General features: G+C 44.3%; 1 protein-coding gene across 2 annotated transcripts in view; it reads right to left on the bottom strand.

Moving 5' to 3' along the window:
* Positions 1–1,711: 1,711 nt before the first annotated feature.
* TTC9C (tetratricopeptide repeat domain 9C) overlaps positions 1,712–25,841 on the bottom strand; it is a 166,066-nt gene continuing 141,936 nt past the window's right edge. For both annotated transcript variants that reach the window (XM_063944987.1, XM_063944986.1), the window contains exon 4: positions 1,712–1,874. In XM_063944987.1, coding sequence (XP_063801057.1) covers positions 1,780–1,874 — 95 coding nt within the window. In that variant the 3' untranslated portion in view covers positions 1,712–1,779. The remainder of the gene's footprint in view (positions 1,875–25,841) is intronic.

Genomic DNA, 25,841 nt, shown 5'->3' with positions numbered 1-25,841 from the left:
CGCTGGCTCAGGGCGCCCCTCACAGCGCCGCACCATGTACCGCTGAGCCATCCCCAGAGCGCAGTTAATACTAAACTCCTACCCTGTTGCCGCTTGCTAGGAGGGTCGGTGTCTCACTTGCCACCGATTCTTCAGCTCTGCAACGGGGTGGCGGCATGCTGCTGGGGCGAGCGGTCCCCTGTGGCGGAGAACACTTAGACCCCTCTGGAGCTCAGTGTCCAGTCAGCGGAGACAGTGACTCAGACCCCGCAGGGCGGATACTGCTCCCCCTCTCAGTCCCTCGCTGCAGGGAGGTTGTTGCCAGCAGCCTGCTTTTAAAAAAAAAAAAAAAAAACAACAACTCTAAAACAACATTTTACTAGGAAAACACAGGCAAGCTCCCCTAGCTGTGACCGGCTTCTCCGGGCACATTTTCTAAACTGAGTCTGGTAGGACGGGCATAGAGGGAGGAGCCAGCCCACACTCTCAAACTCTTAAAGTGCCAATGGCTCCTAGTGGACCCGTCTATACCCCCCTGGTACTAATGTGGACCCCAGCATCCTCTAGGACGTAAGAGAAAACCCTGGTGCTCAGGTTTCCCCACAGGCAAGATTTGTGTCTTTGTGAGATAGCCACAGGTCCAGTCAAATACATTAAATAATTTCTTCAAAATCTACTGTAGGTAGCCAGTGGAAAGGGTTAGAAGCCATCAATTTTGTAAGGATGAATGTGTACTGTGCAGAGCATACCATACCAGTAAGTATTCCTACACTAATATCCCCTAGTGCATCACTAAATGCTTCCATAACATACTAGCACCAATGTCCTCCACATTCATACAGCTGCATGTGTACCCCAACTGACTTACTCTTAGCATTTTGTGTAGAAGGGGCCATGACAGGCTGTGGTAGCACAAGCATGGACGTCTTACAACCTAGGTCTAACATTTTGGTTGCTGGGGTGTGTTAATACTTGTCACGGTGAGGGGACTTGTTCAGTATTGGATTAGATCACGTATGCATTACAAACAAAGGGGCTGATGTATTAACCTGGAGAAGGGATAAATAAGTGATAAGTGTGAGGTGATAACGCACCAGCCAATCATTACAAATTTGAAAAATGACAGTTAAGGGGGGTACACACGGAGAGATCCGTACTTAAAATCTAAGCAATCTTGCTAGATTGCTTAGATTTTAAGCACGGATCTGCCGTGTGTATGCCCTCCAGCGATAGCGATGCGCGGCCCCGCGCATCGCTATCGCCGATGCTAGATTGAGCTGCATGCAGGCTCAATCTAGCGGGTCGCTCACTTCACCGTTGTGTGAAGTGAGCGCCCCCCCCGTCGGCTTTCCCCCTCGCTCAGCACATCGCGCTGTGCTGAGCGGGGTGAGAGATGTGTGCTGAGCGGTCTGTGTTAAGATCGCTCAGCACACATCTCTCCCGTGAGTACCCCCCTTTAGGAGCTGACTGGCTGGTGCGTTATCACCTTCCACTTATCACTTCTTTATCCTTTCTCCAGGTTTAATACATCTGCCCCAATAGCCCTTAAAACATGAACAGTTGGTGGTAACTGACCAGTATTGAGGCGCACTCTGGTAAGCACTGTGTGTAAACGCTCATGTTGTGCAAACTGGTAGAACTGTGCGTATGTATGTTCTTACTTGCTACACTTTTATATACAATACTGGAAGGCAGATACAGATGCTTTTAGTTTTATATAGAGAGATGGCTGTCACTATACAAAGTCTTATATTTATTGTCAGCTTTGAAGACAGACCACAAATAAAATTGTGCAAGCAGCTAGTCAAACATGCCCTGGTATCTCTGTTTCTCTTTTTCCCGGGAAGCACTGAGAGCAGAATCCGTCAGCTGCAAATAACGTCTGATGTTTGAATCTACAATAATAAAATAAAAAATTATTGGAAGAAATTGTACAAGAAAACTATTTTCAAATAAAATAACATGCTCTGAAAACCAGGGAAAAAGGTTTTTGAAAACAGGTAGAGTTAGACAAGAGTGTAAGACCAGCTATCGCTTCATTTAATGGAAATAACAGAACAGATGACTTCTATGACAAACTAGTAACACACAATTTATTACAACTGTCCACTATTATCTACCTTAAAACATACACAAATTGTACTTAGGAGGACAAAAAAAAACCCACGCTGTCCCGAGGGCCCCGCCGCCGTGGCCAGATCCGCTACTGGTGCCAGTGCCATGCGCAATTACGTCATTGCGCACCGCACGGCATTGTGGGAGCGGCCATAGATGCTAGAGGTCATAATTGACCTCTAGTGTCTGTGCGGTGCTATGGGAGAGACGGCAAGACGTCTCTCTCATAGATCCGAGGAGCGGCGCTGGCGGACGGAGATGAAGGGCAGCAGCGCTCGGGAAGCAGGAGGAAGAATGCGGAGTATTTATTTTTTTGGTAAGTGGCGCTACTAGCGGCACAGCTACAGGAGGCACAACTACAAGGGGAATAACTATGATCACGCCCATTCCCCATGAAGCCACACCCCTATTTTTGACACACGCCTACGGCATGCACTAACCCTGTTTTACCTGTGTGGGGGAGGGGCACTAAAGGAAACTTTCGCCCTGGGCGCCACAAGGTCTAGAACTGGCCCTGATCACATGGAACGGTTTTCTAGTCACATAAATATACAGGTAAGTAGATCTGTAAGCAGTCACCTCTCTTTATTTTATACTAAAGTCCTTTATCAAATAATAATACAGGTTGAGTATACCATATCCAAATATTCAGAAATATGGACTTTTTTGAGTGAGCGTGAGATAGTGAAACCTTTGTTTTTTGATAGCTCAATGTACACAAACTTTAATACACAAAGTTATTAAAAATAATGTATTAAATGACCATTAGGCTGTGTGTATAAGGTCAGATACTCAGATACAGATTTTGTTGAAGCATAAAAAAGTTGAAAAAGAGTGGATAATAGTGAAGCACAATTTAATACATATAAAATTCATATATTACACTTAAAAATTCGAACACATAATCATAGCAGCAATAATTGAATAAAAGTGTATTGCACAGAATTCCCATGAGAAAACAAGACTGGTGGATAATTACCAATGTTTAAAGAACTGTAAACAGTTCTAAACCAGCATGCGGGTTTTTGTTTTGGAGGATCCCGGGAATCCCCTCAATCCTCGTATGACTGGAACCAGATGGCAAGTCCTCCAGTGTGCTGTCCCACGGCTTCTGTGTGTTTCCACCGACGCGTTTCCACTCCAAACAGGAGTCTTTTTCGAGGTGTGTTGTTCACAATACTGCTGCCTCAGTACTGATACTTAAACTATCAAATAGCCAATCCGAACGTCACCCACTCAGCTGGACCCTATACACAGCTAATTCTATCATGTCCCATGGTCCTTTGTGGTAGGTGACGTTTCTTATGATCCCCGGCTGCATCATCCGTCCGCGCCATATAGCGCATGTTTAGTGGGAATTCTGTGCAATACACTTTTATTCAATTATTGCTGCTATGATTATGTGTTCGAATTTTTAAGTGTAATATATGAATTTTATATGTATTAAATTGTGCTTCACTATTATCCACTCTTTTTCAACTTTTTTATGCTTCAACAAAATCTGTATCTGAGCATCTGATCACTGTCAATGAAAACAAAGACAAGCGCAGGATAAGTTATACTTTCCACTTTTTCTTTTTTGTGGCACTTATGGTGAAGGGAGTAGGATCCTTCAGGAAAGTGTGTCTCTTCCAGCAGCTAGACTGCGCACAATTTTCTTCCCTTAAACTGCTTTTACTATATGTGTGTATAAGGTGTTTATGAAACATAAATGAATTGTGTGAATGTAGACACACTTTGTTTAATGCACAAAGGGGGTAATTCCAAGTTGATCGCAGCAGGTAATTTTTTAGCAGTTGAGCAAAACCATGTGCACTGCAGGGGAGGCAGATTTAACATGTGCAGAGAGTTTGATTTAGGTGTGGTGTGTTCAATCTGCAATCTAATTTGCAGTGAAAAATATAGCAGCCAGTATTTACCCTGCACAGAAACAAAATAACCCACCCAAATCTAACTCTCTCTGCACGTTATATCTGCCCGCCCTGCAGTGCACATGGTTTTGCCCAACTGCTAAAAAATTTCCTGCTGCGATCAACTTGGAATTACCCCCAAAGTTATAAAAAATATTGTCTAAAATGACCTTCAGGCTGTGTGTATAAGGTGTATATGTAACATAAATGCATTCTGTGCTTATATTTAAGTCCCATCACCATGATATCTCATTATGGTATCTAATTATTCCAAAATACGGAAAAATCAGTTATCCAAAATACCTCTGGTCGCAAGCATTTCGGATAAGGGATACTCAACCTGTACTATAAAAGTAAGTGATACAATAAAATACTGTGGGGAGCATCCAATAAGAGGATTTTGGTACTTAACAATAAATCCATTTCTCTGAATCCACTCAGGGACTCTGGAGATCTATACAGCTGGGGGTGTGAAGATTGCAGACCGGAGGTGGTACAATGAATTAATACTAATTAAAAAAAAAATTATTCACAACTGGCTCCTCCCTCTTCACACCCCCTATCCCTCGAGTTTGAAAAATTTGACGGAGAGAATAGGGAACATGAAAGACTCATGCCTCACGGGAAGGAACCAAACATATCACAACAACATCAAACAGCAACCAAGAACTGTCAAAACAATACTAACTTGTTTGACCCAATATAACAAGAACACGAAGGTTGACCGGATCGAGGTGGGCGTCCAGTGTCCCCGAGTGGATTCAGAGAAATGGATTTATCGTAAGTACCAAAATCCTCTTTCCTCTATCATCCACTAGGGGACACTGGAGAGCTATACAGCTGGGGACGTCCCAAAGATACTCCCATGGGCGGGAGTGCTGTGCGAAGCCTGGAGAACCAAACTACCAAAATTTGAATCTCTAGAAGCAAAAGTATCAAATTTGTAAAAGCAAGTGAATGTGTGTGCTGAGGACCACGTTGCCGCTCTACGAAGTTGGGCAGTAGAAGCTCCTCTATCCGCAGCCCAAGAAGCCCACACAGATCTGGTGGTATAAGCACCCATCTGAAACGGAACTCTCTTACCTTTTGAGATATATGCTTGCTTGATGCTCAGTCTAATCCATCTAGCCAAGGTTTGTTTTGAAGCTGGCTAACCTCTCCTGGAGCAATCATACAGAACAAACAAGGTGTCTGTTCTAAGAGAACTAGTAGCCTGTACGTACACTCTTAAAGCTCTGACCACATCCAGGTAAAAGGTCCCCATCTGACACTCCCTGGAACGATGGAACCACCATTGGTTGGTTTATATGAAAACCAGATACCACCTTAGGTAAAAACTACGCCTTCGTACAGAGTTCCACCCTGTCTTCATGAAAGACAAGAAAAGGACTCTTACATGACAGGGCCCACAATTCAGAGACCCTTCTTGCTGATGCTAAAGCCAATAGTAAGACAATTTTCCAACACACATATTTTAGATCTGCCCACTCTAAAGGTTTGAAAAGGTCAGATTTCAAAAACTCCAACGCCAACTTGAGATCCCACGGAGCCGTGAGAGGACGAAAAGGTGGTTGAATTCTCAAAACTCCCTGTAAAAAGGTCTGAACCTCCTGCAGGGACGCCAGTTTTTGTTGCAAAAGAATTGAAAGTGGCGAGACCTGGACCTTCAAGCATCCTAAACGTAATCCGCCATTCAAACCTTATTGGAGAAATTTCAACAATGTAGTAAGGCGGAATTCTCTAGGGTTCTAACCCTTAGGCTAACACCTGTCCATATATCTCGTCCAGATCCTATGGAAGCGTGCCACTGTGACCAGTTTCCGTGCTGCTAATATGGTAGGGATAGCTGATCTCGGGATAGCCTTCTCCCTTAAAATCCTGGTTTCAAGAACCATGCCGTCAAACGCTGTTGGTTCAGATCCGGATGCAGAAAAGGGCCTTGTTATAGCAGATCCTCCCTCTGCGGCAGCCTCCAAGGCACGTCCGCCAGAAGTTTCTTCAGATCCAACTTCTGCAAGGCCAATCTGGCGCTATCAAGTTTACCTACCTCTTTCCTGTTTCACTTTTTTTAACACTCTTGTTAAAGGAAACAGTGGGAATACGTATACAAGGTCGTAATTCCAGTGCACTGTCAGCGCGTCCACTGCTTCCGCTGCTGGATCTCGCGTCCTGGCCACATATCTCGGCAACTGATGGTTGTTCCAAGAGGTCATGAGATCTACCTGCGGTAATCCCCATCTTCTTACAACTGCTTTGAAGACCTGGGGGTGTAGACTCCATTCTCCTGGGTGCATATCTTGACGGCTGAGGTTATCCGCCTTCCAATTGTCCACACCTGGAATGAAGGTTGCCGACAGAACTATGTTGTGTCTTTCCATCCAGGACAGAATCTTTGTAGCTTCTCTTAAGGCTATGCGACTTTGTTAGTCCCTGATGATTTATGTATGCCGCTGCTGTTACATTGTCCGATTGCACCCTCACATGTTGAGCTCTTACTAGACTCTCCGCTTGAAGGAGTGCATTGTAGATGGCTCTTAGTTACAGTACATTTATTAGCAAGCTGCTCTCATGCTGTGACCATCTCCACTGAAATTGATGGTTGCCTAGTACTGCACCCTATCCTGAGACTGACATCAGTCGTCAAAATTATCCAATCCCAGATTGCAAACTTTTTTCCCTTAGATAGGTTCCTGTGAACCGACCACCAAAGCAACGAAGTCCTGGCTTGAGGTGACAAGCAAATTCTTTTGTGAAGAAGTAGATGCATGCTTGCCCCCTGGGCAATCGGATTTAATTGAAAAGGTCTGGGATGTAGTCTGCCATTCTGGATAACTTCGAAGGATGCCTCCATCTTTCCCAGAAGCTGTACACAGAGATGTAACAATACCATCTGATTTTGTAAAACCAGTTGAAACATCTCCTTGATGTCTCGAATCTTGCCCTCCGGAAGTAACACACTCAATTGTATTGTGTCCAAGATGAGACCCGGGAATTGAATTCTCTGCATTGGTTGTAAAATAGGATTTTTAATACCTACCGGTAAATCCTTTTCTCATAGTCCATAAGGGATACTGGGGAGCAGATTAGTACAATGGGTATAGACAGGCCCAAGGAGCCAGTGCACTTTAAATTTCGTTAACTGGGTGTGCTGTCTCCTCCCCTCTTTGCCTACTCCTACAGCTCAGTTATAGGTAAAACAGTGCCCGAAGGAGAATGACATACCAACAAGTGTGGTGAGATTTACCCACCAGCAAACCAAAACATAACCGGGCCAGCAACGGCTGGCAACATCAACAGCTGAACAGGTAACACAACAGAGAACCTGCAGAAAGTCACCGCACAGAGGCGGGCGCCCAATATCCCTTATGGACTACGAGAAAAGGATTTACTGGTAGGTATTCAAAATCCTATTTTCTCTAGCATCCATAAGGGATATTGGGGAACAGATTAGTGCGATGGGGATGTCTCAAAGCTTCCAGAACGGACGGGAACGAGCGGAGACATCTGCAGCACCGCCTGTCCAAACTGGGTATCCTCTTGGGCCAGTGTATCAAACTTGTAGAACTTCACAAAGGTGTTCTCCCCCGACCAGGTAGCAGCTCGGAATAGTTGAAGGGCCGAAGGGCGATCTGGTAGAGTGGGCCTTCAGAGACTGTGGAATAGGTAAGGCTGCTGACGCATAGGCCTGTTGGATAGTAAGCCTAATCCAACGTGAGGTACTTATCTTCTACCGTCATCAGAGGTTCAAAACCAGGAGGACTGTAGAAAGCTTAACACTACATCCAGATCCCAAGGTGCTGCAGGCGGCACAAAAGGAGGTTGTATGTGAAGCACCCCTTGCAAGAAGGCCTGAACTTACGGCAAGAGAGACAACTTCTTCTGGAAGAAGATGGAAAGAGCTGAAATCTGGACCTTAATGGATCCCAGACGTAAGCCTTTATCCACACCAGCCTCCAGGAACCGTAGGAACCTTCCTAAGTGGAATTCTGTGCGTTCCTCACACCAAGAAACATATCTCCATCAGATATGATGATAGTGTTTTGACGTCACAGGTTTTCTGGCTTGCACCATAGTGGCAATGACCTTTTTGGAAAGCCCTTTGTCAGCTAGGATGTTCCGCTCAACTTCCAAGCCGTCTAACGAAGACGCCGTAAGTCCGGGTAGATGAACGGTCCTTGTTGAAGAAGATCCCTTCTTAGCGGCAGAGGCCAAGGGTCCTCTACGGACATGTCCAGAAGAGCCATGTACCACGCTTTTCAGGGCCAATCTGGGGCAATCAAGATTGCTTCCACTCTTTGATGTCTGATCCGCTTGAGCACCATTGGGAACAGCGGAATAGTAGGAAACAGGTAGACCAGCTTGTAAGTCCAAGGCGATGGTTTGTGAGCAATAGCAGCGAACCTTCATGTTGAGGCGAGAGGCCATCAAGTCGATCTGTGGGTATCCCCACCTGTCGATGATCTGTTGAAACACCTGAGGGTGTAGTCCCCACTACCCCGGGTGGAGGTCGTGGCGGCTGAGAAGCGTGCTTCCCAGTTGTCCACTCCAGGAATGAAGATCACGGACAGTGCTCTTGCATTTCTTTCTGCCCAGAGGAGTATTCTGGACACTTCTCGCATGCAGGCTCTGCTTTTTGTCCCTCCTTGTCAATTGATGTACGCCACCGCTGTGGCGTTGTCCGACTGCACCTGAATCGCCTGATCCCGGAGTAGAGGGGATGCTTGAATCAGAGCATTGTGGATAGCCCGAAGTTCCAGAATGTTGATCGGAAGTAGGGCCTCTTAGGCAGATCACATGCCCTGGAAATGCGCACCTTGGGTGACAGCTTCCCATCCTCTTAGACTCGCATCCGTCGTGAGGAGGATCTAATCCTGAATCCCAAAGCGTCGACCTTCCAACAGGTTGGAAGACTGTAGCCACCACAGGAGAGAAATCCTGGCCTGGGGTGACAGCCGAATCATCCGGTGATGGGGACTGTTGCCTTATAGGTAATTGTCTGCACTTAGTATAATATTAGGGCAATAGATGTTGTCTGAATCAAAATATAATTCATTATAAATAGGCGATGTTACCATAGTGGACAGTATAGTGGATATATATAGTAAGGAATAGATATGAAATAAGTTTGAATGTATGAGGTAATGTTTAGCTGATTTAAGAAATTAGGTTTGTGTATGTGTTTATATAGATATACTGTATATTTGTGTTTTACTGCAAGATGGTAAAAAATAGTGTAGGGAACAGGTTTATTCTGCTCTAGTCATAAATAAGGCCAGAGAGGTTACAGTAAGATCAAGAGTCATTGTAGAGAAAAGGTATTAGGCCATAAATGATAATAGGTATGTGACAGAGCTCTGTTGGTCATTGGAATTCACAGGTGTGCTTACAGTAGATCAGAATCTACTGGTTTGTCTATTGTCCAGTGAAGGTTAAAAGCTAGGGAGCATAAATTAACTACTATGAAAAGAGATCACATCCATTGATAAAACATTGTGTAACCGACCCCAGGAAAACTTGTCAATACAACAGAACTTTGGATGAAAAGACATTCCAGATTTTACAATACTATACTTGCTTAAGGCAGTGTGGACACCACACTTTTATGACACCATGCCTCTGTGAACAGGACACGACAGCCCAGCTCAATGTTTGTTTTATTACACCTTGGAATCTGACAAACCTATAATTACCTATTCCATTGGAAACTATGAGAATATGATAGTTTGAATTGGTAAAATATGAGATAAAAGGACCAGACTTGTAGTTAGGAGTTAGAAGGAAGAGGGAGAGGGAGAAGAAGAAGGAGAAGGAAGGAAGTCAGTCAGGAGGAGAAGTCATGGAGAACATGCAGAAGGAATGATTCTTGGGATGGCAATCTTTAACTTGCAAGTATAAATATGATAATAATTGAAACTGTTTGTGAAACTTATGTCATGTTGTTTTATGTTATGTAACGAAGGAAACATAGCATAGCTTAATATAATTATAATTAGTATATATATCACTACTGTGTATATCTTATTCTGTACGATTTGATCTGCCTTTAAATAAAGAATCATATAAAAAGAGCGGTAATATTCAAGCTTGAACTCTCTTTAAGGAATCTTAACTTCATAATTTCATAAGTCATATATATATATATAATAAGAATTTACTCACCGGTAATTCTGTTTCTCGTAGTCCGTAGTGGATGCTGGGAACTCCGTAAGGACCATGGGGAATAGCGGGCTCCGAAGGAGGCTGGGCACTCTAGAAAGATCTTAGACTACCTGGTGTGCACTGGCTCCTCCCACTATGACCCTCCTCCAAGCCTCAGTTAGGTACTGTGCCCGGACGAGCGTACACAATAAGGAAGGATTTTGAATCCCGGGTAAGACTCATACCAGCCACACCAATCACACCGAACAACTCGTGATATGAAACCCAGTTAACAGTATGAAACGATAGAGCCTCTCAACAGACGGCTCAACAATAACCCGATTTAGTTAACAATAACTATGTACAAGTATTGCAGATAGACCGCACTTGGGATGGGCGCCCAGCATCCACTACGGACTACGAGAAACAGAATTACCGGTGAGTAAATTCTTATTTTCTCTAACGTCCTAGTGGATGCTGGGAACTCCGTAAGGACCATGGGGATTATACCAAAGCTCCCAAACGGGCGGGAGAGTGCGGATGACTCTGCAGCACCGAATGAGAGAACTCCAGGTCCTCCTCAGCCAGGGTATCAAATTTATAGAATTTTGCAAACGTGTTTGCCCCTGACCAAGTAGCTGCTCGGCAAAGTTGTAAAGCCGAGACCCCTCGGGCAGCCGCCCAAGATGAGCCCACCTTCCTTGTGGAATGGGCATTGACAGATTTAGGCTGTGGCAGGCCTGCCACAGTATGTGCAAGCTGAATTGTACTACAAATCCAACGAGCAATAGTCTGCTTAGAAGCAGGAGCACCCAGCTTGTTGGGTGCATATAGGATAAACAGCGAGTCAGATTTTCTGACTCCAGCCGTCCTGGAAACATATATTTGCAGGGCCCTGACAACGTCTAGCAACTTGGAGTCCTCCAAATCCTTAGTAGCCGCAGGCACCACAATAGGCTGGTTCAGGTGAAACGCTGACACCACCTTAGGGAGAAACTGGGGACGAGTCCTCAATTCTGCCCTATCCATATGAAAAATCAGATAAGGGCTTTTACATGATAAAGCCGCCAATTCTGACACTCGCCTGGCTGATGCCAAGGCCAATAACATGACCACTTTCCACGTGAGATATTTCAGATCCACGGTTTTTAGTGGCTCAAACCAATGTGATTTCAAGAAATTCAACATCACGTTGAGATCCCACGGTGCCACAGGAGGCACAAATGGGGGCTGAATATGCAGCACTCCTTTCACAAATGTCTGAACTTCAGGTACTGAAGCTAGTTCCTTTTGAAAGAAAATCGACAGAGCCGAGATCTGTACTTTAATGGAGCCTAGTTTTAGGCCCATATTCACTCCTGCTTGCAGGAAATGTAGAAATCGACCCAGTTGAAATTCCTCTGTTGGGGCCTTTTTGGCCTCGCACCATGCAACATATTTCCGCCATATGCGGTGATAATGTTTTGCCGTAACATCTTTCCTGGCTTTAATAAGCGTAGGAATGACTTCCTCCGGAATGCCCTTTTCCTTCAGGATCCGGCGTTCAACCGCCATGCCGTCAAACGCAGCCGCGGTAAGTCTTGGAACAGGCAGGGGCCCTGCTGTAGCAGGTCCTGTCTGAGCGGCAGGGACCAAGGGTCCTCTGAGATCATCTCTTGAAGTTCCGGGTACCACGCTCTTCTTGGCCAATCCGGAACCACGAGAATTGTGTTTACTCCTCGCTTTCTTATTATTCTCAGTACCTTTGGTATGAGAGGTAGAGGAGGGAACACATATACTGACCGGTACACCCACGGTGTCACTAGGGCGTCCACCGCTATCGCCTGAGGGTCTCTTGACCTGGCGCAATACTTCTCTAGTTTTTTGTTTATGCGGGACGCCATCATGTCCACCTGTGGACGACCCCATTGATTTACAATCATTTTGAAGACTTCTGGATGAAGTCCCCACTCTCCCGGGTGGAGGTCGTGCCTGCTGAGAAAGTCTGCTTCCCAGTTGTCCACTCCCGGGATGAACACTGCTGACAGTGCTAGTACATGATTTTCCGCCCATCGGAGAATTTTTGTGGCTTCTGCCATCGCTGTCCTGCTTCTTGTGCCGCCTTGTCGATTCACATGGGCGACTGCCGTGATGTTGTCTGACTGGATCAGCACCGGCTGGTGTAGAAGCAGGGATTTTGCTTGACTTAGGGCATTGTAAATGGCCCTTAGTTCCAGAATATTTATGTGAAGGGCAGTCTCCTGACTTGACCATAGTCCCTGGAAATTTCTTCCCTTTGTGACTGCCCCCCAGCCCCGTAGGCTGGCATCCGTGGTCACCAGGACCCAGTCCTGTATGCCGAATCTGCGGCCCTCCAGAAGATGAGCACTGTTCAGCCACCACAGAAGAGACACCCTGGTTCGTGGAGACAGGGTTATTAAACGATGCATCTGAAGATGCGATCCGGACCACTTGTCCAACAGGTTCCACTGAAAGACTCTGGCATGGAACCTGCCGAATGGAATTGCTTCGTAAGAAGCTACCATCTTTCCCAGGACCCGCGTGCAGTGATGCACCGATACCTGTTTTGGTTTTAGGAGGTCTCTGACTAGAGAAGACAACTCCCTGGCTTTCTCCTCCGGGAGAAACACTTTTTTCTGGGCCGTGTCCAGAATCATTCCCAGGAACATTAGACGTGTCGTGGGGACCAGCTGTGACTTTGGGATATTCAGAATCCAACCGTGCTGGCTCAGCACTTCCTGAGATAGTGCTACTCCCACTAACAACTGTTCCTTGGATCGTGCCTTTATTAGGAGATCGTCCAAGTATGGGATAATTAAAACTCCCTTTTTTCGAAGGAGTATCATCATTTCCGCCATAACCTTGGTAAATACCCTCGGTGCCGTGGAGAGTCCAAACGGCAGCGTCTGGAATTGGTAATGGCAATCCTGTACCACAAATCTGAGGTACTCCTGGTGAGAATTGTAAATGGGGACATGCAGGTAAGCATCCTTGATGTCCAGGGATACCATGTAATCCCCCTCGTCCAGGCTTGCAATAACCGCCCTGAGCGATTCCATCTTGAACTTGAATTTTTTTATGTATGTGTTCAAGGACTTCAAATTTAGAATGGGTCTCACCGAACCGTCCGGTTTCGGTACCACAAATAGTGTGGAATAGTAACCCCGGCCTTGTTGAAGTAGGGGTACCTTGATTATCACCTGCTGGGAATACAGCTTGTGAATTGCCGCTAGCACTGCCTCCCTGTCTGAGGGAGCAATCGGCAAGGCGGATTTTAGGAAACGGCGGGGTGGAATCGCCTCGAATTCCAGCCTGTATCCCTGAGATACTATTTGAAGGATCCAGGGATCTACCTGTGAGCGAACCCACTGATCGCTGAAATTCCTGAGGCGGGCCCCCACCGTACCTGGCTCCGCTTGTGAAGCCCCACCGTCATGCGGCGGACTTGGAAGAGGAAGCGGGGGAGGACTTTTGTTCCTGGGAACCTGCTGTTTGCTGCAGCCTTTTTCCCCTGCCTCTGCCTCTAGACAGAAAAGACCCTCCTTTTCCCCGCTTATTTTTCTGGGATCGAAAGGACTGAACCTGATAAAATGGCGCCTTCTTAGGCTGTGAGGGGACATGGGGTAAAAATGCTGACTTCCCAGACGTTGCTGTGGAAACTAGGTCGGAGAGACCATCCCCAAATAATTCCTCCCCTTTATAAGGCAAAACTTCCATGTGCCTTTTGGAATCTGCATCTCCAGTCCACTGGCGAGTCCATAAGCATCTCCTAGCAGAGATAGATAGTGCACTTACTTTAGATGCCAGCCGGCAGATTTCCCTCTGTGCATCTCTCATGTATAAGACTGAGTCTTTGATATGGTCAATTGTTAACAGGATCGTGTCTCTGTCTAGTGTGTCAATATTTTCTGACAGGTTATCTGACCATGCAGCGGCAGCACTGCACATCCAAGCTGACGCAATTGCTGGTCTGAGTATAATGCCTGAGTGTGTATATACAGACTTCAGGATCGCCTCCTGCCTTCTATCAGCAGGTTCCTTAAGGGCGGCCGTATCCTGGGACGGTAGTGCCACCTTTTTTGACAAACGTGTGAGCGCTTTATCCACCCTCGGGGGTGTTTCCCAACGTAACCTATCCTCTGGCGGGAAAGGGAACGCCATTAGTAATTTCTTAGGAATCACCAATTTCTTATCAGGGGAAGCCCACGCTTCTTCACACACTTCATTTAATTCATCTGACGGGGGAAAAACTACAGGTAGTTTTTTCTCCCCAAACATAATACCCTTTTTTGTGGTACCTGGATGTAAATCAGAAATATTTAACACCTCTTTCATTGCCTCAATCATGCAGCGAATGGCCTTAACGGGCATTAAATTTGACTCATCGTCGTCGACACTGGCGTCAGTATCCGTGTCGACATCTACTTGTGCCACCTGAGATAACGGGCGTTTTAGAGCCCCTGATGACTTTTGAGACCCTTGGACCGGCACGAGCTGAAGACTCGGCTGTCCCACAGGCGGCATGTCGTCAAATTTTTTATGTAAGGAGTCTATACGTGCACTCATTTCTTGCCATAATACCATCCACTCCGGTGTCTGCCCCGCAGGGGGTGACATCTCTGCTAAAGGCATCTGCTCCCCCTCCACATCATTATCCTCCTCAAACATGTCGACACAGCCGTACCGACACACTCCACACACACAGGGAATGCTCAAATAGAGGACAGGACCCACAAAAGCCCTTTGGGGGGACAGAGTAAGAGTATGCCAGCACACACCAGAGCGCTATATATATACAGGGACTAACTGAGTTATGTCCCTAATAGCTGCTTATACTGTATACAGTGCCAATTTAGTGCCCCCCCTCTCTTTTTCCCTCTTACTGTATTGTAGAAATGCAGGGAAGAGCCAGGGAGCTTCCTTCCAGCCGAGCTGTGAGGGAAAAATGGCGCCAGTGTGCTGAGGAGATAGGCTCCGCCCCTTTTTCGCGGCCTATTCTCCCGCTTATTTTGGGATTCTGGCAGGGGTATTTACCTCATATATAGCCCCAGGGGCTATATATTGAGGTATTTTAGCCAGCCAAGGTGTTTTTATTGCTGCCTCAGAGCGCCCCCCCCCAGCGCTCTGCACCCTCAGTGACCGGAGTGTGAAGTGTGTATGAGGAGCAATGGCGCACAGCTGCAGTGCTGTGCGCTACCTTGGTGAAGACAGGATGTCTTCATGCCGCCGATTTTCCGGACCATCTTCCTGCTTCTGGCTCTGTAAGGGGGACGGCGGCGCGGCTCCGGGACCGAACATCAAGGCTGGGCCTGCGGTCGATCCCTCTGGAGCTAATGGTGTCCAGTAGCCTAAGAAGCCCAATCCGGCTGCAAGCAGGCGAGTTCGCTTCTTCTCCCCTTAGTCCCTCGCTGCAGTGAGCCTGTTGCCAGCAGGTCTCACTGAAAAAAAAAAAATTCTAAGACTATAACTTTCTAAGAGCTCAGGAGAGCCCCTAGTGTGCATCCAACCTCGGCCGGGCACGAAATCTAACTGAGGCTTGGAGGAGGGTCATAGTGGGAGGAGCCAGTGCACACCAGGTAGTCTAAGATCTTTCTAGAGTGCCCAGCCTCCTTCGGAGCCCGCTATTCCCCATGGTCCTTACGGAGTTCCCAGCATCCACTAGGACGTTAGAGAAATATATATATATATATATAAGGACTGCATATATTTATCAGCCAATTAATTTGTAAGCCTGACATAATATATTTGCAGATATATATGATAACGCATATTAATTAAAATATATCCATATATTAATAACCATATATGTTATATTAAATATTAATATTCATAAATATGATTCCATAAATCAATATTGGCGACCACGAAGGGACTTGTTATTACTGAATCTGATTATCTGATTTATAATATTTATGAGGAGTAGCAAATGCTATAAGCTGGCTACCAAATCTGCAGAATCACGGTGGGGATGTATCTATGAAAATTTATTACCATTGTGTAATGTCAATTTTGTATTCTGTATAACCTAGGATAAATGTGTTAGTGCAATATACGTTATTTTAACTAACATAATATCTATTAGGAAGCAGCACCAAGGGCTATAAGCCTGCTGGCAAAGTACAAGATCACAGTGGAATAGGTTACAAATGAGAATAAAGAATTTAAAGGCCTAGAATAGAAAATGTGCACAGTGGAAATGAATATTTCCAAATAAATGTACCAGGTATTAGAGTTTAACCTTAAGACACCGGTCAATCTTAAGGAGAGGATACCTTCAGTACTAAAAACAAAGAATATATAAATTTAGCATTGTAATGTTAAATATGCAAAAAGTTGCAGCAGCATTAGGAAAAATGCGCAGAACTGCGGCTTTAGAAGCCAAACAGAAATGTAAAGAAGGATCAGGTTCACGTCTTCGTAAGGCGTGCCTGACCATTAATGCAAAAATGCATTCATTATTTAAGTCCCTTAAACAGAAAAATAAACAGAAAAAGTTTGGGGCAGAAGCAAAAAGCCTGGCATATTGTAAGCAAACTGTCATGACCTCTCAGGAGGAGATAAAAGAAAGTACAAGGGAGAATATTGTAGATGTAGGTGAGACTCAGGACAGCATTGTCCATGTGCAGCACACAGAGTCTGCTATGGTCACACAGACCACCAGCAGAACAGCCTCTTTGGTAAATGAAGAAAGTAGCAATGTGCAGGATGTGTCTATCATCAGACAGCACATTAATGTAAAGGAGGTAGCAGCAATAGGAGATGTCCCCTATACTGTTTCTAGTAAAGGGGAAGATTATTGTAACTCAGATTATGAGTATTCTGCTGAATACACTCTCAGAGTTCCCAATGTAAATGAAGAATTTGTTATGCCCTTAGGCAAAGGTGAATTGTCAGCAGACTTAAACACTGATAGCAGCAGTACAGTGCACACAGGGGTGGAGAAGTTCCCCATGGTGAAAACTCCCATGGCAACCATAGTTGCAAACCTTGAAATGTATTCACCTGGAAACATGTTTAAAGGGAAAATCCATGAAATTAATTCAGGAACGCATGTTTACAAACAAAGTTCCCAAACTTATGTAACCCCCACCGAGCACTCAGAGACTTCTAGTGATGGTGCAAATGTTTGCATGCTCTCAGAGAGACCACATGCAGAGTGTCATTCTGCAAACCACACACCAATTAACAATGACACAAAGTATCACCAGGATGAGAATCTTTTTATGCCCTGGCGCCATAACCATTTTATTACAGGTGTGGAAAGACAGAAAGCCCTGGGACCTGCAATACATATTTGGCAAAGTCTAACAAGTTTCTCTCCCCACAAGAATATTTTTCAGGAAATACAAGATGCTTCAAGACCAAGAAGCCATGCCAAGCAGCAAACGCTATGGTTGGAGACAGTCTGGGACCAGGCTGCATCACAAGGGAGTATGGTCACAAGTGAATACGGTAGTATCATTCCTTTACTTGTTAGATCCAATGTAGCCATTGTTTGCTTTGATGTTCCAACTGCCACAGTTTCCAAATTAAACCTGCATCATATCTGCAGCGACAATTGTGCTGCCATTGACACACAAGGTGACAGGAAAGATTGGCACAGGCCAGAAACAATTGTTTGTTTGTTATTCAATCTTTAAAGACACATTTGTAAATTCTGTACCTGATAACATGCAGCAGATAGGACAGAATGCATAGCAAGGTATGTTAAATCACTGTATAAATATCTGTGATATTCATTGTATGTCTTTTTGTTTGATTCATAGTAATCCTGGCAACCTGTATACAGAATGGTGCAAGACTCCAAAAAGACTCTAATTTACAAGGGAAAAGGTCTTCATTAACCCTTTCATCGCTGCTATCCAGCAAAATCTACATAGCATCCCTAAAGACTGATATATGGACAAATCCTCAAGGAGTTTTCCAGTTTCACAAGAAAGGGGAAGGTTTTCATTAACCCTTTCATCACAAGTAATCATTACTTGTCTTTCAAACTACATGTACACCCCCACAACAGTGTACAGCACATCTCATCACTGTGATTATACAGAACTGTCTCATCCCTTCATATACCTTAATCAAATATATATGTAAACATTTGTCTGATATATATATATATATATATATATATATATTTTATATCATTGTATTATATACCTTGTAAATATTTTATGTTTTTTTTTATATTACACAGTAGATACTACCTATGCTTCCTTCGTAAAAGCTTCAAAAGTAATTAAATATCTAATACTGGATGGAATTAGATATATTTAAAGCCATTCCTAAATGATATTTAATATCTGTTTGAAGCAAAATTATATTCATTTATTGTATTGATAGGATGTTACTATATACACATCAAAAGCATTTTAAATAATTATTAGTCAAAATATAGGTAGGATAGAAAACGCCTTTATATGGGTTAAACTGGTATAAGTTTATTTAAGATTGAGATGTATAAATAGGTTCAAGGTAGAATAAGGAGACTTAAGACTGCATGGTAATTTATTCAGTGAGGAAATACAGTAAACAGAGTAGGTGTACTACTCGCAGCCATTTGTGGTACTATTGCCCGAAGACAATTAAGACCTACTATTAACAAGCAAAGAAAGAAAGAAAGACTGGTTCATATATGACTGTTCTATTCAAAATCACAACCTGTTTTGTGCAAAGCAATATGGACACTGGTCACAACTGCGGTATTGGATAAACGCAAAGGAAACAGAACTGCTAAATACTGTATAAAGACCATTACCGAGGGTCATCACAAGTACTGAGTTGCAAACTCAAGATCATAGTACGCAAAATACACAGCCCTCTGCGTCAAACAGCGAAATGGCAAGCAAAGGAGCAGCTGCTATGAAGAATTCTACTTCAACTGCCTCCATAATGCAGACGCAAGACGTCTCCAATTGCAAGCAAACCACGCAGATGACAGTCTTATCCCAGTAAATTGCTACAGCCAAGAACAGCAAAAATGTCCAAATGTACTGATCCAGATACAGAAATTACAATTGGGCTATGGTATTTCAAATGTCTGTAGAAATTAGTTTTCCTCATGAATACTGAATAAAAACCTCAGTCTTGTCTGCTTTAGTTAAAAAGTAGAATAAGGTTAGGTAAGCTAAGAATTTTTAGAGATTTTTAAAATCACAATGGTTATTATTATTACACTTATGGTATATATTATGGTTACAACGAAAGTTATGTTTGAAGGAATATTTTGAAATGTATTTGGAAGCAATTACGCTAATTTAATGTGTGGCCAATCAAAATAATTTCTCATGGCCACAAGGGGGCGACTGTTGCCTTATAGGTAATTGTCTGCACTTAGTATAATATTAGGGCAATAGATGTTGTCTGAATCAAAATATAATTCATTATAAATAGGCGATGTTACCATAGTGGACAGTATAGTGGATATATATAGTAAGGAATAGATATGAAATAAGTTTGAATGTATGAGGTAATGTTTAGCTGATTTAAGAAATTAGGTTTGTGTATGTGTTTATATAGATATACTGTATATTTGTGTTTTACTGCAAGATGGTAAAAAATAGTGTAGGGAACAGGTTTATTCTGCTCTAGTCATAAATAAGGCCAGAGAGGTTACAGTAAGATCAAGAGTCATTGTAGAGAAAAGGTATTAGGCCATAAATGATAATAGGTATGTGACAGAGCTCTGTTGGTCATTGGAATTCACAGGTGTGCTTACAGTAGATCAGAATCTACTGGTTTGTCTATTGTCCAGTGAAGGTTAAAAGCTAGGGAGCATAAATTAACTACTATGAAAAGAGATCACATCCATTGATAAAACATTGTGTAACCGACCCCAGGAAAACTTGTCAATACAACAGAACTTTGGATGAAAAGACATTCCAGATTTTACAATACTATACTTGCTTAAGGCAGTGTGGACACCACACTTTTATGACACCATGCCTCCGTGAACAGGACACGACAGCCCAGTTCAATGTTTGTTTTATTACACCTTGGAATCTGACAAACCTATAATTACCTATTCCATTGGAAACTATGAGAATATGATAGTTTGAATTGGTAAAATATGAGATAAAAGGACCAGACTTGTAGTTAGGAGTTAGAAGGAAGAGGGAGAGGGAGAAGAAGAAGGAGAAGGAAGGAAGTCAGTCAGGAGGAGAAGTCATGGAGAACATGCAGAAGGAATGATTCTTGGGATGGCAATCTTTAACTTGCAAGTATAAATATGATAATAATTGAAACTGTTTGTGAAACTTATGTCATGTTGTTTTATGTTATGTAACGAAGGAAACATAGCATAGCTTAATATAATTATAATTAGTATATATATCACTACTGTGTATATCTTATTCTGTACGATTTGATCTGCCTGTAAATAAAGAATCATATAAAAAGAGCGGTAATATTCAAGCTTGAACTCTCTTTAAGGAATCTTAACTTCATAATTTCATAAGTCATATATATATATATATATATATATATATATATATATATAAGGACTGCATATATTTATCAGCCAATTAATTTGTAAGCCTGACATAATATATTTGCAGATATATATGATAACGCATATTAATTAAAATATATCCATATATTAATAACCATATATGTTATATTAAATATTAATATTCATAAATATGATTCCATAAATCAATAGGACCGGACCACTTGTTCAGGATGTCCAATTGGAACGGTCTGGCATGAAACCTTCCAAATTGAATCGCCTCATACGAGGCCACCATCTTTCTTTTATGCAAAGATGAATGGAGACTCGAGCAGGCCGGAGCACCATGCGAACTATTTCTTGAACAGTTCTCACTTTTTCCTCTGGAACACTTTCTGTGCTACAATATCCAGTAGCATCCCCAGATACAGGAGCCGCTGAGACTGTTCCAGGCGGGACTTCTGTAGATTGAGGATCCACCGGTGGTGAGACAGAAGTTGGATAGTGCGATCTATATGGAGCAATAGAAGCTCCCTGGAGTTCACTTTTATCAGGAGATTGTCCAGGTATGGAATTACATTGACCACCTGGACCCTGAGTTGAAACATTTCTGCCATCACCTTCATGAACACCCTCGGAGTTGTAGACAGGCCGAAGGGTAACGCCTGAAACTGGTAGTGATCGTTCAGTAGGGCAAACCTCAGATAGGCCTGATGAGGAGGCCAAATTGGGACATGTAGGTAAGCGTCCTTGATATCCAGGGACACTAGGAACTCCTGTTGTTCCAGGCATGCGATCACCGCTCTCAAAGATTCCATCTTGAATTTGAAAACCTTCAGTTAAGGATTCAAGGACTTCAGATTCAGAATGGGTCTTACAGACCCATCTGGTTTTGGTACTACAAACAGACTGGAGTAGTAACCCTGTCCTTGTTGCAGCAGGGGCACAGGAACAATGACCTGGGATTGGACCAAGTTGTTCATGGCCCGTAGTAGCGTACCATGCATACTATCCAAAGCTGGTAAGCCTGATTTGAAAACTCGTTGGGGAGGAGAGCCATGAAACTCCAGCTTGTAACCCTGAGAGATAAGGTCCCTTACCCAAGCATCTTGGCAGGAACTGTCCCAGATGTGGCTGAAGTGACGTAACCGAGCTCCCTCCACGAGATCCCCTCGGGGTGGGTGGGCACCGTTGTGCTGAAGTTTTTGCGGAAGCAAAACTGGAGTTCTGGTCCTGAAATCCAGCGACGGCTGTTTTTTTTAGGTTTTACCGTGGAGTCTCTAGCTGCGTTGGAGGCCCCTCTGGTCCTACATCAAAATCTGGAGGACCGAAAGGACTAAGCAGACGGTCCCGGGTAGGTACGTCTAGCAGGCGGAGCCCCTGAAGGTAGAAACGTGGATTTTCCAGCCGTAGCTTTGGAAATCCATGCGTCCAGTTCACCTCCAAAGAGCCATTCACCTGTGAAGGGAAGAGATTACACATTACGTTTGGATTCAGCCTCAGCAATCCACTGACGCAGCCATATGGCTCTGCACGCAGACACAGCCATAGCCGTGGTTCTAGCATTAATATTGCCAATCTCTTTAAGGAAGTCGCATAGAACTCTTGCCAAATATAATTCAGGAAGGTAAAAGTATTAACTAAGGTCATATCACCCAAGAGACCTTCTTTATTTTGATTAGCCCAGGAATGAATTGCATGTGTCATCCAGCAACCTGCAATGACCGGTCTTTGAGCTACACCTGCAGCAGTGTAGACAGATTTCAGAGTGGTCTCAATTTTTCTATATGCCGGGTCCTTTACCGTAAGGAGCCAAGAGTAGGGAGTACCGCTTTTTTAGAAAGACGAGAGACTGAGACGTCTACTGTTGGAGACTCTTCCCAGAATTTCCTGCCTTCAGGGGCAAAGGGGAATGTATGCAAAAACCGTTTTAGTAACATAGTATCTGAGGTTGAAAAAAGACAATTGTCCATCGAGTTCAACCTATTTGTGGTCTCCTATGCATGATGATTTGACTAAAATTTCTGACTGATGCTGCTGTCAGCCGTTGCATTTTATCCCTATTTATAGTAACTAATGCAAGACTATGCACCATACCCCTGGATATCCTTATCCATTAGGAATTTATCTAACCCATTCTTAAAGGTGTTTACAGATTCCGCCATTACAACTCCCTCAGGCAGGGAATTCCAAACACGTATTGTCCTTACCGTGAAAAAGCCTTTACGCCGTATTGTGCGGAATCTCCTCTCCTCTAACCTGAGCGAGTGTCCACGAGTCCTCTGTGTTGATCTAACCAAAAACAGGTCCCGCGCAAGCTCTGTGTATTGTCCCCTTATATATTTGTAGATGTTGATCATATCCCCTCTTAGTCTCCGCTTTTCCAATGTAAACATGCCTAGTCTTTCAAGCCTTTCCTTGTATTCCATCGTCTCCATGCCCTTAATTAGTTTTGTCGCCCTCCTCTGAACCTTTTCTAGCTCCAGGATATCCTTTTTGTAGTACGGTGCCCAGAATTGTACACAGTATTCAAGGTGTGGCCTCACTAGTGATTTATATAACGGGAGTATAATACTCTCGTCCCTAGCATCAATACCCCGTTTTATGCATGCTAATATCTTATTAGCCTTCTTTGCTGCAGTCCTACTTTGGGTACTACTGCTTAGTTTGCTATCTATGAGGACACCTAAGTCCTTTTCCAGTACAGAATCCCCTAATTTTACCCCATTTAGTAGGTAGGTGTAATTTTTGTTCTTGTTACCACAGTGCATTACCTTACACTTGTCTGTATTGAAGCGCATTCTCCATTTGGCTGCCCATGCTTCTAATTTAACTAAGTCGTTCTGAAGAGACTCGGCATCCTCCTCTGTATTTATAGCCTTACACAATTTGGTATCATCTGCAAAAATTGACACCATGCTCTCTAGACCTTCTGTTAGGTCGTTAATGAAAATATTGAACAATAGCGGTCCTAATACTGAGCCTTGTGGCACACCACTTAGCACTTCAGTCCAAGTTGAAAAAATAAGATTTTACTCACCGGTAAATCTATTTCTCATAGTCCGTAGTGGATGCTGGGACTCCGTAAGGACCATGGGGAATAGCGGCTCCGCAGGAGACTGGGCACAACTAAAGAAAGCTTTAGGACTACCTGGTGTGCACTGGCTCCTCCCACTATGACCCTCCTCCAGACCTCAGTTAGGATACTGTGCCCGGAAGAGCTGACACAATAAGGAAGGATTTTGAATCCCGGGTAAGACTCATACCAGCCACACCAATCACACCGTATAACTCGTGATACTATACCCAGTTAACAGTATAAAATATAACTGAGCCTCTCAACAGATGGCTCAACAATAACCCTTTAGTTAGGCAATAACTATATACAAGTATTGCAGACAATCCGCACTTGGGATGGGCGCCCAGCATCCACTACGGACTACGAGAAATAGATTTACCAGTGAGTAAAATCTTATTTTCTCTGACGTCCTAATTGGATGCTGGGACTCCGTAAGGACCATGGGGATTATACCAAAGCTCCCAAACGGGCGGGAGAGTGCGGATGACTCTGCAGCACTGAATGAGCAAACTCAAGGTCCTCCTCAGCCAGGGTAGCAAACTTGTAGACTCTTGCAAAAGTGTTTGAACCCGACCAAGTAACAGCTCGGCAAATTTGTAAAGCCGAGACCCCTCGGGCAGCCGCCCAAGAAGAGCCCACTTTCCTCGTGGAATGGGCTTTTACAGATTTAGGGTGCGGCAGTCCAGCCGCAGAATGTGCAAGTTGAATCGTGCTACAGATCCAGCGAGCAATAGTCTGCTTAGAAGCAGGAGCACCCAGCTTGTTGGGTGCATATAGGATAAATAGCGAGTCAGTGTTCCTGACTCCAGCCGTCCTGGAAACATATATTTTTCAGGGCCCTGACTACGTCCAGTAACTTGGAATCCTCCAAGTCCCAAGTAGCCGCAGGCACCACAATAGGTTGGTTCACATGAAAAACTGATACCACCTTAGGAAAGAATTGGGAACGAGTCCTCAATTCCGCCCTATCCATATAAAAAAATTAGATAAGGACTTTTGCATGATAAAGCCGCTAATTCTGATACACGCCTGGCCGACGCCAAGGCCAACAGCATGACCACTTTCCACGTGAGGTATGGTAGCTCCTCGGATTTAAGTGGCTCAACCCAATGCGACTTCAGGAAATCCAACACCACGTTGAGATCCCACGGTGCCACTGGAGGCACAAACGGGGGCTGACTATGCAGCACTCCCCTAACAAAAGTCTGAACTTCAGGCAATGAAGTCAGTTCTATTTTGGAAGAAAATCGATAGAGCCGAAATCTGGACCTTAATGGAACCCAATTTTAGGCCCATAGTCACCCCTGACTGTAGGAAGTGCAGAAATCGACCTAGCTGAAATTCCTCCGTTGGGGCCTTCCTGGCCTCACAGCACGCAACATATTTCCGCCATATGCGGTGATAATGGTTTGCGTTCACTTCTTTCCTAGCTTTAATTAGCGTAGGAATAACTTCCTCCGGAATGCCCTTTTCCTTCAGGATCCGGCGTTCAACCGCCATGCCGTCAAACGCAGCCGCGGTACGTCTTGGAACAGACAGGCCCCCTGCTGCAGCAGGTCCTGTCTGAGCGGCAGAGGCCATGGGTCCTCTGAGATCATTTCTTGGAGTTCTGGGTACCAAGCTGTTCTTGGCCAATCCGGAACAATGAGTATAGTTCTTACTTCTCTCCTTCTTATTATTCTCATTACCCTGGGTATGAGAGGCAGAGAAGGGAACACATACACCGACTGGTACCCCCACGGTGTTACCAGAGCGTCCACAGCTATCGCCTGAGGGTCCCTTGACCTGGCGCAATATCTTTTTAGATTTTTGTTGAGGCGGGACGCCATCATGTCCACCTGTGGCCTTTCCCAACGGTGTACAACCATTTGGAAGACTTCTGGATGAAGTCCCCACTCTCCCGGGTGGAGGTCGTGTCTGCTGAGAAAGTCTGCTTCCCAGTTATCCACTCCGGGAATGAACACTGCTGACAGTGCTAACACATGATTTTCCGCCTATCGGAGAATCCTTGTGGCTTCTGCCATCGCCATCCTGCTTCTTGTGCCGCCCTGTCGGTTTACATGAGCGACCGCCGTGATGTTGTCTGACTGGATCAGCACCGGCCGGTGTTGAAGCAGGGGTCTAGCCTGACTTAGGGCATTGTAAATGGCCCTTAGTTCCAGAATATTTTTGTGTA

The sequence above is a fragment of the Pseudophryne corroboree genome, chromosome 11, assembly GCF_028390025.1.
Source record: "Pseudophryne corroboree isolate aPseCor3 chromosome 11, aPseCor3.hap2, whole genome shotgun sequence".
Classification (NCBI taxonomy): Eukaryota; Metazoa; Chordata; class Amphibia; order Anura; family Myobatrachidae; genus Pseudophryne; species Pseudophryne corroboree.
The sequence above is the reverse complement of the archived record's forward strand: the minus strand, read 5'-3'. Positions and strand labels throughout refer to the sequence as shown.